General features: G+C 46.6%; 3 protein-coding genes across 7 annotated transcripts; all 3 read left to right on the forward strand.

Moving 5' to 3' along the window:
* Positions 1-335: 335 nt before the first annotated feature.
* On the forward strand, positions 336-7302 carry LOC123060664 (transcription factor GTE3, chloroplastic). Its single transcript, XM_044483466.1, has 5 exons — positions 336-1748; positions 1830-1920; positions 2082-2204; positions 2327-2402; positions 6770-7302. Exons 1-4 carry the CDS (start codon positions 492-494, stop codon positions 2386-2388), a joined length of 1533 nt encoding a protein of 510 aa, XP_044339401.1. The 5' UTR covers positions 336-491; the 3' UTR covers positions 2389-2402; positions 6770-7302.
* A 352-nt stretch (positions 7303-7654) lies between these two features.
* Positions 7655-10961, forward strand: LOC123060665 (uncharacterized protein HI_0077). Of its 5 annotated transcripts, none has more exons than XM_044483470.1 (8): positions 7660-8131; positions 8222-8463; positions 8626-8722; positions 8885-9068; positions 9152-9233; positions 9319-9364; positions 9432-9524; positions 10585-10961. In XM_044483470.1, the coding sequence occupies exons 1-7, from the start codon at positions 7751-7753 to the stop codon at positions 9492-9494; spliced, it is 1095 nt and encodes a 364-aa protein (XP_044339405.1). In that variant the 5' UTR covers positions 7660-7750; the 3' UTR covers positions 9495-9524; positions 10585-10961. The 5 variants fall into 5 exon arrangements, 4 of the variants coding, with proteins under 4 accessions (XP_044339405.1, XP_044339404.1, XP_044339403.1 ...); XM_044483469.1 differs by having other exon boundaries at positions 10635-10961; XM_044483468.1 differs by lacking the exon at positions 10585-10961 and adding an exon at positions 9764-10010 and having other exon boundaries at positions 7661-8131.
* A 319-nt stretch (positions 10962-11280) lies between these two features.
* On the forward strand, positions 11281-12401 carry LOC123060666 (signaling peptide TAXIMIN 1). The gene is made up of 2 exons (XM_044483471.1): positions 11281-11874; positions 11962-12401. Exons 1-2 carry the CDS (start codon positions 11741-11743, stop codon positions 12083-12085), a joined length of 258 nt encoding a protein of 85 aa, XP_044339406.1. The 5' UTR covers positions 11281-11740; the 3' UTR covers positions 12086-12401.
* Positions 12402-12674: the final 273 nt, after the last annotated feature.

Here is a 12674-nt window from a genome sequence, read left to right on the forward strand (position 1 = left end):
ACTTTCTGGTGAACTATGATAATTGATCTGGATCATTTTTGAAAGAAATATGAGTGATTATTTTTAATACGATGCATAAATGGTCACATGTTCCTCCTTCTAAAATTCGGGTGGTACACAAAATCCGCACTTCTCTCGTTTCGTCCACTGCCGCACACACCAAAAATGAGGTAAAATAACCGATTTTTTTACCAGCATTCCAGCAATGGAAATGAGACAAGAAAAGAAGCTAGAAAAGGAGTTTCAGAATAGGAAAAGAGAGAGAGAGAGAGAGAGAGAGAGAAAGACATTTCGGACTAGGAAAAAAACCCGACCCCTCCGTCGCACAGCAGCAGGAGCTGCCCCCACCACCTGCGCGGCCAACGACACCAAGCCCTCACCGAACCCCTCGGCTTTGTTTCCCATCTCGCCTCGGTCCTCCGCCAAATCCCCAAATCGCAGCCCCCGATCCGCCGCCGTCCCCGATTCGCCGCCGCCGTTGACCCGCGCAAATGACCTCCGGCCCGCCGTCGCCTTCCGGCAAGGCTTACTCCCGCAAATCTCACGGCCCCGGCCCCAAATCCTCCAAGGCCCGCTCCTTCGACGCTCACAATGGCCCGCTGATCCCCACCGTCACCTTCTCGCTCCCCTCGACGCCGGCCACGCGACGAGAGCTGCGGCGCCGCCTCTCCGCGGAGCTCGCACAGGTGCGCGCCGCCTACAAGCGCATAAGCTCCCTCCCCGCTCCCGCCCCCTCCTCCGCGCTCTCCGCCACTGACCCCTCCACCCCGCTCCCGCCGCACCCCTCCGTCTCCAAGCACAAGTCCAAGAAGGGCCCCCCGAACCCGTCCGGCTCGGCGGAGGCGCGGCGCAAGCTCTACGCTCCCGTCTTCAGGAGCTGCGCCGTGGTGCTTGCGCGGCTGATGAAGCACAAGCACGGCTGGGTGTTCAACGTGCCGGTCGACGCCAGCGCGCTTGGCCTGCACGACTACCACACCATCATCACCAAGCCCATGGACCTCGGCACCGTCAAGTCAAGGCTGGCCGCCGGGCACTACAAGTCGCCGCGGGAGTTCGCAACTGAAGTCCGTCTGACTTTTCAGAACGCCATGAGGTACAACCCCAAGGGGCAGGATGTGTATTTCATGGCCGAGCAGCTTCTAAATATGTTCGAGGAGAAGTGGCCAGAGATTGAAGCTGAGATGGCACAGCTGTCACCGCAGCCACCTACACCATCATCTGCCCCGCCCAAGAAGCAGAAGCAGAGGGAGAGGGAGAGAGAGAGGGAGATGGATAGTGCTAGAGTACTAGAGAGGTCTGACTCCACAGCGCATGCTGCAGCATTGGAGGCTCCCCCGAAGCCGCACGCTGGTACCGCCAGACCCCCAGTTTTAAAGAAGCCAAAGGCAAGGGATCCTAATAAGAGGGAGATGACGTTCTGGGAGAAGCAGCGGCTTAGTAACGACCTCCAGGACTTGCCAGCCGAGAAGCTCGATAATGTTGTACAGATCATAAAGAAGAGGAACTCATCACTTAATCAGCATGACGATGAGATTGAGGTTGATATAGATAGCTTTGATGTTGAGACATTATGGGAGCTTGATAGGTTTGTGACAAACTACAAGAAAAGTATAACCAAGAATAAGCGGAAGGCCGAGCTTTCCGTAGCAAGGCAGGATGAGTCCGACCATGAGCCGGATTTGGAGAAGATTGAGCATGCCAGGCATGATGAGGGAGAGCAGGATCAGATGCGCACAGTACATAATACGGTATGCTTTTTATAGATAGTATAATAGGTGTTTGTGAATTGCTAAGCAATATGGGTACTTACTACTGCCCTGCAATTACAGATCCCAGAACCAGAAGCAATTGATGTAGTTGATGTGGTTGATGTTGAACCGCCTATGGTTGAAGCTGAACCACATAAGGAAATTGCAGCAGGCAAGGCTAAACACACACCCTTAGAGCATTTTTGGAACTATTATTGTTGCCTTCCAGATCAGAACAAATGTGTCGGCTATTACTATAAATGTTATGGTTACTTGTTTGTAGCATATTTTTGTGCAGTGTAAGTGTAACACATAAGTTTTCTCACCTATCAGATGACAATGGGAGATATATGGGTTCATCATCACCTGCTCATTTAGAAGATCAGAAAGGAGACAATGTCGGTAGATCAAGTAGTTCTGGAAGCTCTAGCAGCGAATCAGGGTCTTCCTCCAGTGGTAAACACCCTCTCGTTTGACAGAAATTTATAACAAGAATAATACATTGTGCAAGATTCTATACAAGGTATTCTTTAGAAGTATGCAAAACACCTGGTATTTACCTTGAGAAGCATGTGCAGATACGGATTCTGATAGTTCATCAGCAGATGGCTCTGATGCCGCACAGTCACCCAAATCGTAACATCTATAGGCCAGGTATATTTTATATTCCCTCACAATTGTTGTCCAATAATTCAGTTTTTGTATTTTGTCTTTAAATGCATGCAAAACACATTCAAGCCAGAAAGCATTAATAAGCATAATGAGAAAATCCATGTTTTGGCAAGTTGCTTAGCTTTTGAACTTTTAGTTATGTAGGAAACACTGTATTGACTTAGATTTTTTTACCTGCTATGCAGAGGTTGCTAATTTGCTGACAAACAAATAAGCAGCTAACTAGATCAAGCCAGTATAGCTCATTGTGTTGTACTAGGCTTAACTACCAATAATACAATATTCTATGTTTTCTGCTTTATTTGTCCTATTGTTCGGCTATGTGAATCTTTGAAGAAGCAAGAAGAACCAGAATGTGATGGTTTGATGGCTTTAGATAGTTGGATGTACTATTTGAGACCACCTATGCCACAAACAGCAGGCATCATGCATACCAGATTACCAGTCTTGCTTTATTGTTGTTAGCTTGTAGGTTAGAAATAAAATGGATATGCTAGAGCCTAGAGGATGACCTTGCTCTTGGTCATAGGTAAGACATGATGCAGTAACTTACCTTACATGCTCATGGAGTAGGTAGGAATAGGATCACAAGTATATTATTGGATTACCATGCAATGATGCAGATTATTTAGCTGGGAAAGTTCATATATCTCAAAATTATCTGTGATACATAATAATTCACGGTATAGTAGTGAAAGAAATAACCATTCCTTTTTTAATAAAATAGGCATCTTGATAATTTTTTTAAAGTCGAAGAAGTCTGCATATGGTCTCATGGCTTGTTTGGTTCGTGGGCTGGACTCCATGCAACTCCATGGGTGGTAAAAATAGGTGCCTAAAGGTAGCTTCTAAATCAAATGATTTTTGCCTAGTCAGGAGCTGATGAAGACGCGGTGTTCGATTTGAGTTCTGGCCTGAGAAAAACACGTAAAGAACAACACTATGTGTTGTTGGTGAGGAAGTGTAACTATGCGAAGTGCACGCACACTAGATAGCGAAACCACATGACATGCTCTTTGAAGAAAAAAGAAAAGCTCTAGTTTAAATTGATATGTCCCGTGGACGCGCTCCTCATTAGGTAGCTTCTCGACGCAGCGTTGGAGCACAGATCCCTCTCCCTGCCCGCCTCTGGACAAAGCCTGCACGAGTGGCCGAGTACATCAAGACCGGCCACTGATATCTGCTTCACCAAGGATCACAGTAGTTTTCTTGCAGAGTTGCGACTCATGGCTCCTCAGTCGCAAACACAGATGCCTGATTTCGACCTGCGGTGGCTCCATTGCATTTGCACCGGCGGTGGCCAGTGAGTCTGACGGGGACTTCTTAACTCCGACGCCCCCTCAATTGTGTTTGCGACGACGCATTTTAGTGCGACCTTGGTGTTGGCGTCTGCGACTAGTTCCGGAGGAGGAGAAATGATCACCCGTGTGGTTAGCAGGAGGAAATGCCGCCTGAAAAGAGGAAGAATGGTACATGCCCCCAGTCGTCCGTTTTTGGTGGCCTGCGCCTGGCGGGGAGCAAACTGGGGTGGTAACCAAACGTGCTCCATGCTCCCTCCTGGCAACGTTTCGGCAAGGCTAGTGTGGCCTAGGACACAATCCAAACACCCATTCAAAAGGTGGATATTTGGTGTGAATCACTTGCCCTGAATAGTGGTGTCATGTGTCTAGTCCATCACTTGACTTTAAGTATAAATTGTATTTAGAGTTATAATTCATTTCCCATGCGTTTTTGCTGTAATCTACTGTATGGACTCTTTGCTTTTCCAACTAGAAATGTCTGAAAATGATTTAATTTTTACAACAAAAAATATGGCACTCTTTTTTCTACAAGTTGGATTTTAGTAACTTCTATAGTGCTCATTTGGGCTGCGTTTGTCCAAGTTATACATTACAGTAGTCACATACTATTACAATGCTTACACTCGAACATGTATCAGTCTTTAACTTTTCTGTTAAACTTAGTTGGCAGTTATCTTCTGGGGCCCCAGTTCATTTGTTTGTTAAACTCCACTCTAAACTACTATAAATGTCCTCATTGAAAATTGCAGGATACAGTTTAAATACTTGAAGGGATTAATATTGAGCTCATTTAACATTACCAGCTTTGCTAATTAATAATTATGGATAATGACTTTCCAAATACCATAGAAATAGCTACATTTTTTTTCCTATTCTCATGAGCTTTCTAGAAATGGCCATGTCGGTCCAGCCTATTGTTACTAGTATCATTGTAGTGGCTGTTACTAGTATCGTCCAAGTGGCAGTTAGTGTTGCGGCTTAGGTGGGTTTGTTCTGTAGTTCTGCTGTGGGCCATTCAAGAATATAAATTTACTTGTAAACTTTGACTAAACTATTAATGAATCCAGCTATAGTATTTGTGGTGATGTTTATCTCAAGTACCAACTGGAAGGAAACATGCTGTGATATCCACACTGCAGATTCACGAATTACTGTCACAAGCGCATCAGTGCAACGTAAATTTAATCATTGAATACTGGTATCTACTATATCTAAATAGCTAGCCCCCACGACTAGGAATTCCCTCGCTTCTCCTTAAGCCACGTCACCCAAATTAATTTAGCCCTTGGATATACTAGATCAATCAATAATATCCATCTGATCTACACACTGAGAGCTGCTGCACCCACCATATGTGGTAACTGATGCATGCAGGCAAATGCACGCAGTAAGTACCTCCTACGAGTGTTTTAATCAAGAAAATAAATTGACGCATGCATGCAGGTTTTAGCCTCATATGTGAGTGCTCTATATGGAAGAAAAGTGAGTAGTGCATGCATATTTTATGTTGTTTTCGTCTAACTTTGAACATATATATAGATTGAGATATGTCTTCATTTATTTATTTATCTGTAAAATACTGATAAACAAATTATCTTACTATATTACTATAGGAGAAATTGTAAAGACATGATTAGTTTCGCATAATTTTTATTGCATGTAAAATTCCGCCGCAACGCGCGGGGCATCGTCTAGTTTAACTAAAAGCTATGTTTTTAAAGCGTCCCTAAGGCGACGCCTAGGCGTCGAAGCGCTCCCCCTCCGCTTTGGAAAATCGACCGCTTTGGGCGTCTAGGCGTCCAAAGCGCCCGCCTAGGCGCCAAAGCGCCCCCCCTCCCTAAGGCGGTAAGGCGTCGCCTTAAAAACATAGACTAAAAGGGCAGCCCGGTGCATGTAGCTCCCGCTTGCGCAGGGTCCGTGGAAGGGTCCGACTATAGTACGCAGCCTTTCCCTACATTTATGTAAGAGGCTGTTTCCAGGACTTGAACCAGTGACCTCATGGTCACAAGGCAGCAGCTTTACCATTGTGCTAAGGCTCCCCTTCTGAATACTGGTATTTAACTACTGCAATAAAAACATTCCTAATTTGTGGGTGAACTTTTGAGAAGTTGCTCAAATTATTGAAAGTAGACAGGGATAATTTTCGTACTATCTGAATCTTCTTGAGTAGGGATGCTACATTTTGTTTCGTTTGGCTTGTTTCTATATTAGACTAGCTCGAGAGCCTAGATGCATTAGAATACCTAATGTACCAAAATTTTCCTGCATATGATTTGTTGAAATCATTAAACCTGTCATCGACACTAAGTACAACAATTTTGGTGTCTGCGTACTTCATTTGATAAAAAGCATGTGCATGAACGCTATTTTCAAGCCATATGTAAATATATAATATATATGATTTGCATAGTTAGACTTCTGCACATTGTGATAAATTTTAATGTAATGGTTGGTAATTATTGCATTATTATTTACTAATGAAGGGCTTGATCTAATACATTAAACTCTTGATTATGCCTTTTCTCATTTGTACTGTCTGTTTGAGGTAACTAGCTTTTTATTATCCTATATAAAATATTACAGTAGTGCTCCAATGTCCAAACAGTCTGGTTGCGAAAGGGCAAACATACTGCATTACTGAAAATTTAAATTTTCACGAGACACTATCTAAAAGTCAAAATTTGGAACTGTGGCATTGACCTACTTGTGCTGTCCAAAACGACACCATAAACTCTGCCTAATGAGAAATTCTGTGAAAATAACGACATGGTAGTCATAGATTCATCTCACAACAAATATTATTGGCAATTGGTGTTACTTCTTCATCTCTATTTCATATTTCAACCCTCTTGTCGAGATTAGTGTCCAAAAATATGTCTGAGCAGAGCATTTAATTTTTTTGAATATATGTTGTGACGCAAGCACAACAAAGTGCACCCCGTATTGTTATCTAAAATGTATCTAGCCCTAACTGCAGTCTATAGAATGATATAATTCTTATGGTCTAAAATGATGAACCTAACATCTCCAGTTTCCTTGTGTTTGCAGATCTTAACGTCAGACAGAAGATGATAACCTGTAAGTTCACCAAAGATTCTGGCATGATATTGCCGACACGATTCAATGTTGCCGTCTGTAAATTTTGGTCATGTAGGGAAGCCTAACAACCACTGCTGCTGCCCGTGTTGCTGTTAGGTCTTTTTAGCCTCATAGTGGATGCCGGAGATCACGCATGCATTTCATGCGTCTGTACCATTATTTGCAGTTATGTACCTATTGTAGAGTGCTGCGTTTACTTAGTCATTCGCTGGAAGTTATCTGACAATTGGATAGAAGACACCTGCAAATTGGGCAAGTAAAGACAGCCGGTGAAGACCAGGAACCTGGAGACCTCGCCCTGTTGTAAGATTGTAAAATTGTTATAGTTGGTTAATTTCTTTTGTTTTATTTTGGAACTAGCTAGTCTGTAATTTATGTTGGGTCGGAATAGGGCGGATAATTCATCTTTCCCATTGCTCTGATTGTTCTAAAGATCTCTACACGCTCGTTTGAGCTGTAACATTAAACATTTTTTACCTCAATAATGGAGGCAATCTGGAGGTTCACTTGGCAGTAAAAAAGTACTCGTAATTAGTACAGTCGTTTCACTTCTCAGTTCTCTAAACTTCACTGATGCTAGTGGTCAAGTGATCTAGTAAATGGTTCTTACTTTTCTTGCTGGTGGTTCTTTGCATCTCTATCTCTCAACATTACCCGTTCAGGACCTGATCTCATGGTTCTCATTTGGTGATTGTGCCCACACCGTAAAACATTCCAATTGTTTTTACTTTTATTTTTGAGGGGCTTCCATTTTTTTTCTACTTTGTGTGGTGAATAAGCTGTGCTATGCAAACCAATTTTTAGTTTTTCTCCCTGCAAAAAATGGTCCTAGCCTTTGACCTGGCCTTTGTCGTTCATCCGTCTCATTATCCTAGCCGTGAACCTCCCACCCCACACCTCTCCAAAGCTCAAAACTGCTCCGCCGGCCAAATGGTCCCGCTTCGGCGCCTTCCGGCGCTGCCGCTAACGCGTGGCTCCACGCGCCGCCGCCTCCTCGCCACCGGGGCCTCACCGCTCCCATGGCCGGGCCTTCACACCTGGCGCCGGGCCCCTCCCAGCGACCTCCGCTCGTGGGGCCCCAGCGGCCCCTGCGCCCCGAACACGGACGAGGCGGGCGCGCCAGAAGCCGGCGCCGGAGCCGGCCACGGCTCGTCGCTGGCCGAGATGGGCGCCCTCGTGCTGTCCACCGCCGCCCCCCTCGGCAAGGCGCACCTCACCCACGCCGCCTTCTCCCGGTGGGCGGCAGGCGGGCTCCCCGTGGGCCTTGCGCGGGCCCCCGACCACCCCGCCAGGCCGGAAAAGCCCCTCGCGGTAAATGCTCATCCACCATCCTCCTGTTGCTCTCTTCGTCGAGGCATTTGATCGAGCAGGTTTGGCTGTGTGGTGCTCTTGCTGCTGCAGGTGACTCAGAAGGAGGTCCCCACGCACAAGGCGATGGGGGTGCCGCTAAACGCGTACATGCTCCACAACCTGGCGCACGTGGAGCTCAATGCCATCGACCTTGCCTGGGATACTGTGGTGCGGTTCTCGCCGCTCCGGGACACCCTGGGAGATGGCTTCTTTGCCGATTTTGCGCGTGTGGCCGACGACGAGAGCCGGCATTTTCGGTGGTATTCACAGCGGCTTGCCGAGCTTGGGTTCAGGTGAGTGGCACAAAGAATGCGGCAGTGTGGATGTTGAATCGATGCGAAATCTCTGTCCACTGGTTGTTCTGCCTGTTGTCAACTTGTCATACATTGGCGGTGATAGTTTCCTTTATGACCTATGTCAGATTGTTGTAAGTTTGTAACAGTTTCTGTGGACAGATATGGCGATATGCCTGTCCACAATCTTCTGTGGAGGGAGTGTGCAAAATCCTCAAGTGATGTTTCTGCACGGATGGCTGTTATACCTCTAGTACAGGTGCCAGATCATCTTCTTCTCTGCGATACTGTAAAAAATACATTGTTTATGACCTGCTCGGTTTGAACCATGAGTTTCCAAATCTTTTTAGATGACAGTAGTTGGTGAATAATTTTGATTTACTAGACTTGACCGATATGTTGATGATTAGAACCTTAATAGGAAGCTAGAGGCCTTGATGCTGGACCAAGACTAGTCCAGAAGTTAATTGGCTTTGCGGATCATAGATCTGCCGACATTGTGGCAAAAGTAGCAGAGGAAGAGCTTGCACATGTTTCTGTAGGTTTATATTGGTTCCTGAAAGTATGCGAAATGATGGGCCGTGTCCCTGGTGCTGCTTTTAGAGGTTAGGCTGGTTCTTTATGATCCACTAAATACAATTTCATGAAATTATGTTGATTAATGGATTGTTTCTCTGTAACATTCCAGACTTGATAAAGGAGCATGATGTTGTAATGAGGGGTCCATTTAATTACCAATCTCGTGATGAAGCTGGTATACCTCGAGAATGGTAAGCTTTGACTATACTGTGACTATGAATCTAGAAGTATTGCATGTATATATGAATAGGTTATATTGTTGATGCTGTTATTCAGGTACGATGAGACGCTTAAACCTGAAGTTGCAAGCAACCTTTCAGAGGTGAGGGACTATCTATTGTTTATCCAGTGTGTTTTGATGTATCTAACTTGTGGCGTGTACCTCACAGGTGCATGATAGGCTAGCATGTGTTGTTGAGATGGAGAGAGAGAATGCTAGTTTGAATGGCTAAGTCTCACATGACGAATACATGAGAGACTTGGTACGTACGACGCAGATATTCTAGCACACTGATACTTTTTTCTTGGTTTATTTTGATGCCAACCACCACCAAACTGCTTTCATCCCTTGTCTATATTCTACTTATTGGACCTTTCCAGTTTGACATACATGATCACATCTATTATGTCGTATTATCATTATGGAAAAGATAAGATTTTTTTTTGTTATGCTAGTATGCATCAGCTGATTCAGCTATATGTGCACTTCGAATGATTGTAGGAAAGAAAAACACCGAGTGTTCAAGTTGTTGACAGTGGGGTCCTGCCTGCCAGTCGGCTTCACAAGCCAAGGATTAGGGACGCACAAAGTTTCCTTAGCCTCAAAGTTTTTGATGGGCAAGCACCCATAATTAGGAATGCAAGTTGGGCAGGGGTACCCCCTAAGCCATCCTAGTTATTTTGCTTCACAACTAACACGAGGATTATGGACAGCAATTAGCAGGAAATGAACCACCAATTGAATGAAATGGATGGATGTATTGATTGACCCACCTGCATCACTTTGCCAGAATAGCCATCCTGATAAATTTACAGTCTAGTATATACCTGCTCAAATGTCATGAACAAAAAGGACCTGAACATTCTTTTTTCTGCATGTGTATAAGTGTATTCCACAACACGCAAGGCCTCATGTAGTTGGCTTCATTCTCAAATGGGACGCGCTTCTGGTGCCCTTTGATCAGTTAACTAAAGTAAGAAAGCATTTGCAGTAGGTAGCCCTCTATTTTTTTCGGGGTAAAAATAGAAAGCATCGGCTCAATATCATTGCAGTGGTGTAAATTGGTGAATACCATCCAATGTAAGGATGGCATGTGGGGCCTGAGGCCACATGTTAGTGTCAATCCTGGACGCTATTCTCTTGCGTGATCGAGCAATATTGCCCTTTAAAGTAAGCTTCTGGTACCAGGATGAACACAAATCCGGTTTGTTGTTTCCTTGTCACGTACACTTCTGTTTCTCCATCCAATGGGTTGATGGCACGGCACAGAGTTTAACAAATTACGTAGATTTCTGCTGCTAAACACCAATTTTCTTCTCCAGCTCAAACATGGTGATTCAGTTGCGTATTTACTACTTTCATGAATGCTTAGGCTAGCTGTAGTGGCGTTTGCCAAGTTGCTGCCCCAAGGCAAAGCGGATGCAGAAACGCCTCAGTTTTGCACAGTCCGCGCCCTGTACAGAAGTCATCAAGTCAAGTCTCTTACCGGCTGGGGGCATAATTTGCTGCTGGGAGCGAGGTGCTGTTGGCCTGAGCTGCAAGAGCTGGAGAACGATGGACAACATATGGTAACCAGTTCATGTCAGTCACAGTTCAGGGGAAAGCCAAACGTTTCACGTTATGTGATGTATCGGCGGACGTGTGTCACAGTTGACCACGATGCTATTTTTAAATCAATGAATATAAAATGTGTTGATCCGATCGGCCGATCGCTTGTCATCCTGAAAGTTGAAGCTTCACAGTTCTGAAATTCTGTCTCACTGAGCTTTCCTCTGCCATTTTGTAGTGTTCCGATGTTGTCAGCGAGCATTTTGAGTTTGTTGAGTTTCTTTCTGGAAAGGAGGTGGAATTATCGGGTTGGAATGATCTGGCCAGCGGTGTGTACCGGCTGCCGGCTGTAGGCTCCCAACGGGCACGTGGGAGCCGGTGGCGCGGCCGCCACAGGCTATCGTTCGCCGCCCACTTCCAACTCCGCCTACCGTGTCCAATGTCCCCAGACTAAACCGACCCGGTGTCGCGCCGGCACGCGTCCCCGGTCGCCGGCGGCGTCACGCATCCCCAAAAACAGAACCGCCGCACCGGTCAAACACTGACGTCGCACCAACACATCTCGTCCGGGCCGGTGCAGCTGCCCACGGGTCCTTCCGGGCAGCTTCCCGCGTCATCTCGGCCGTTCGTTTGCGTACCGACGGCCCGGGATCGCCCTTGCCGGATTTCCTCGCTGCCGCCTGCCCACCGCAGCGCATTATTGCCAGCCTTGCCGCACGCGGATAAATCAAACTCGCCGCGCCGGAAAGCGACCGCAGAGCCGGCCCGTCTCCTCTCCTCCTCGATATATGACCACCAGCACTGTGTTTCCCACGCCTAACCACTCCGACGCGTGACAGCCGCCGGCGCCGATCTGACCAGCCTCCCTCCGCCTGCCTCGCACGCGCGCCGGGGAAAGGGAAAGGGAAAGGGAGAGAGGATCAGAGGAAGATGTGCTGCTGTTGCGGCGGCGGCGACCGCGACCACGACCACGGCTGCCGGCCGCTCGGGTTCCTGCTCGGCCTGCCCTTCGCGCTCCTCGCCGTCCTCGTCTCCATCGTCGGCGCCATCATCTGGATCATCGGGTACGTTTCCTCCTCCTCCTCCTCGTTCTGCGAATTTGCCACCACCAACCTGGCTGTTGGTCTGACGTGATCCGCTGGTGCGAGCAGGCTGCCCATCTCGTGCATCTGCCCGTGCTGCCTGTGCGTGACGCTGCTGCTGGAGGCGGCGGTGGAGCTCGTCAAGGCGCCGCTGCACGTCATGACGTGGTTCACCTCCAAGATACCCTGCTGATTCCGCGGTGACCAGGGGCCGCTCGCTCGCCCCCTCGCTCATGGCTTAGTCGTCGCTGCACATGCCCGCAGATTCTTGTTGTTTTTTCCCACCTGGAAACATATATGTTCGCGGATTGATTGGTGTATATTCGTACCGTGGCTGATGATTCCTGCTCGTTTCCCCCTCTGGTTCGATCGTTTCTGTGATCCCTTCCGGATGTTTGGTGATTGTGACTTTACTTTTCGCGACTGTTAGCGACTGCATGTAGTTCTGTTTCCGTCAGTTTCTTCGGCTGTTGGTTATTCACTTATTTGTCAGCGATTGCTATGGACGATGTCTACCGTGTGCTCTTGTTGATTAGGCTTGTATACAATGCAAGTCTGTTAGGGAAGATGCTTAGAAAAATAAATCAGTATTTCTTTAAGCACGGGTGCTTATTGTAGACGCTTAATCAAGCGTCTCTCCTATGAAAATAGACCATGGTGTTTCAGAAAAATTCAGTTTATTTTTCTAAACACCTTCTTAAACACTTAGCATTGTACAAGATCTTAGGGCAACTCCACCGCCGACCTGCAAATCTCCTCAATCCGTGGATACGGATTGGGAG

Source organism: Triticum aestivum, chromosome 3A (genome assembly GCF_018294505.1).
Source record: "Triticum aestivum cultivar Chinese Spring chromosome 3A, IWGSC CS RefSeq v2.1, whole genome shotgun sequence".
In the NCBI taxonomy this organism is placed as follows: domain Eukaryota; kingdom Viridiplantae; phylum Streptophyta; class Magnoliopsida; order Poales; family Poaceae; genus Triticum; species Triticum aestivum.

Bases quoted from the DNA above. Each gene is read 5' to 3' on its own strand.
- LOC123060664 (XM_044483466.1), top strand. From the start codon at position 492: ATGACCTCCGGCCCGCCGTCGCCTTCCGGCAAGGCTTACTCCCGCAAA. The intron at 1,749-1,829 runs GTATGCTTTTTA...CTGCAATTACAG, and splicing joins TGCGCACAGTACATAATACG to ATCCCAGAACCAGAAGCAAT. The intron at 1,921-2,081 runs GCAAGGCTAAAC...CTCACCTATCAG, and splicing joins ACATAAGGAAATTGCAGCAG to ATGACAATGGGAGATATATG.
- LOC123060665 (XM_044483470.1), top strand. From the start codon at position 7,751: ATGGTCCCGCTTCGGCGCCTTCCGGCGCTGCCGCTAACGCGTGGCTCC. The intron at 8,132-8,221 runs GTAAATGCTCAT...TTGCTGCTGCAG, and splicing joins GGCCGGAAAAGCCCCTCGCG to GTGACTCAGAAGGAGGTCCC. The intron at 8,723-8,884 runs GTGCCAGATCAT...GAACCTTAATAG, and splicing joins CTGTTATACCTCTAGTACAG to GAAGCTAGAGGCCTTGATGC.
- LOC123060666 (XM_044483471.1), top strand. From the start codon at position 11,741: ATGTGCTGCTGTTGCGGCGGCGGCGACCGCGACCACGACCACGGCTGC. The intron at 11,875-11,961 runs GTACGTTTCCTC...TGGTGCGAGCAG, and splicing joins GCCATCATCTGGATCATCGG to GCTGCCCATCTCGTGCATCT.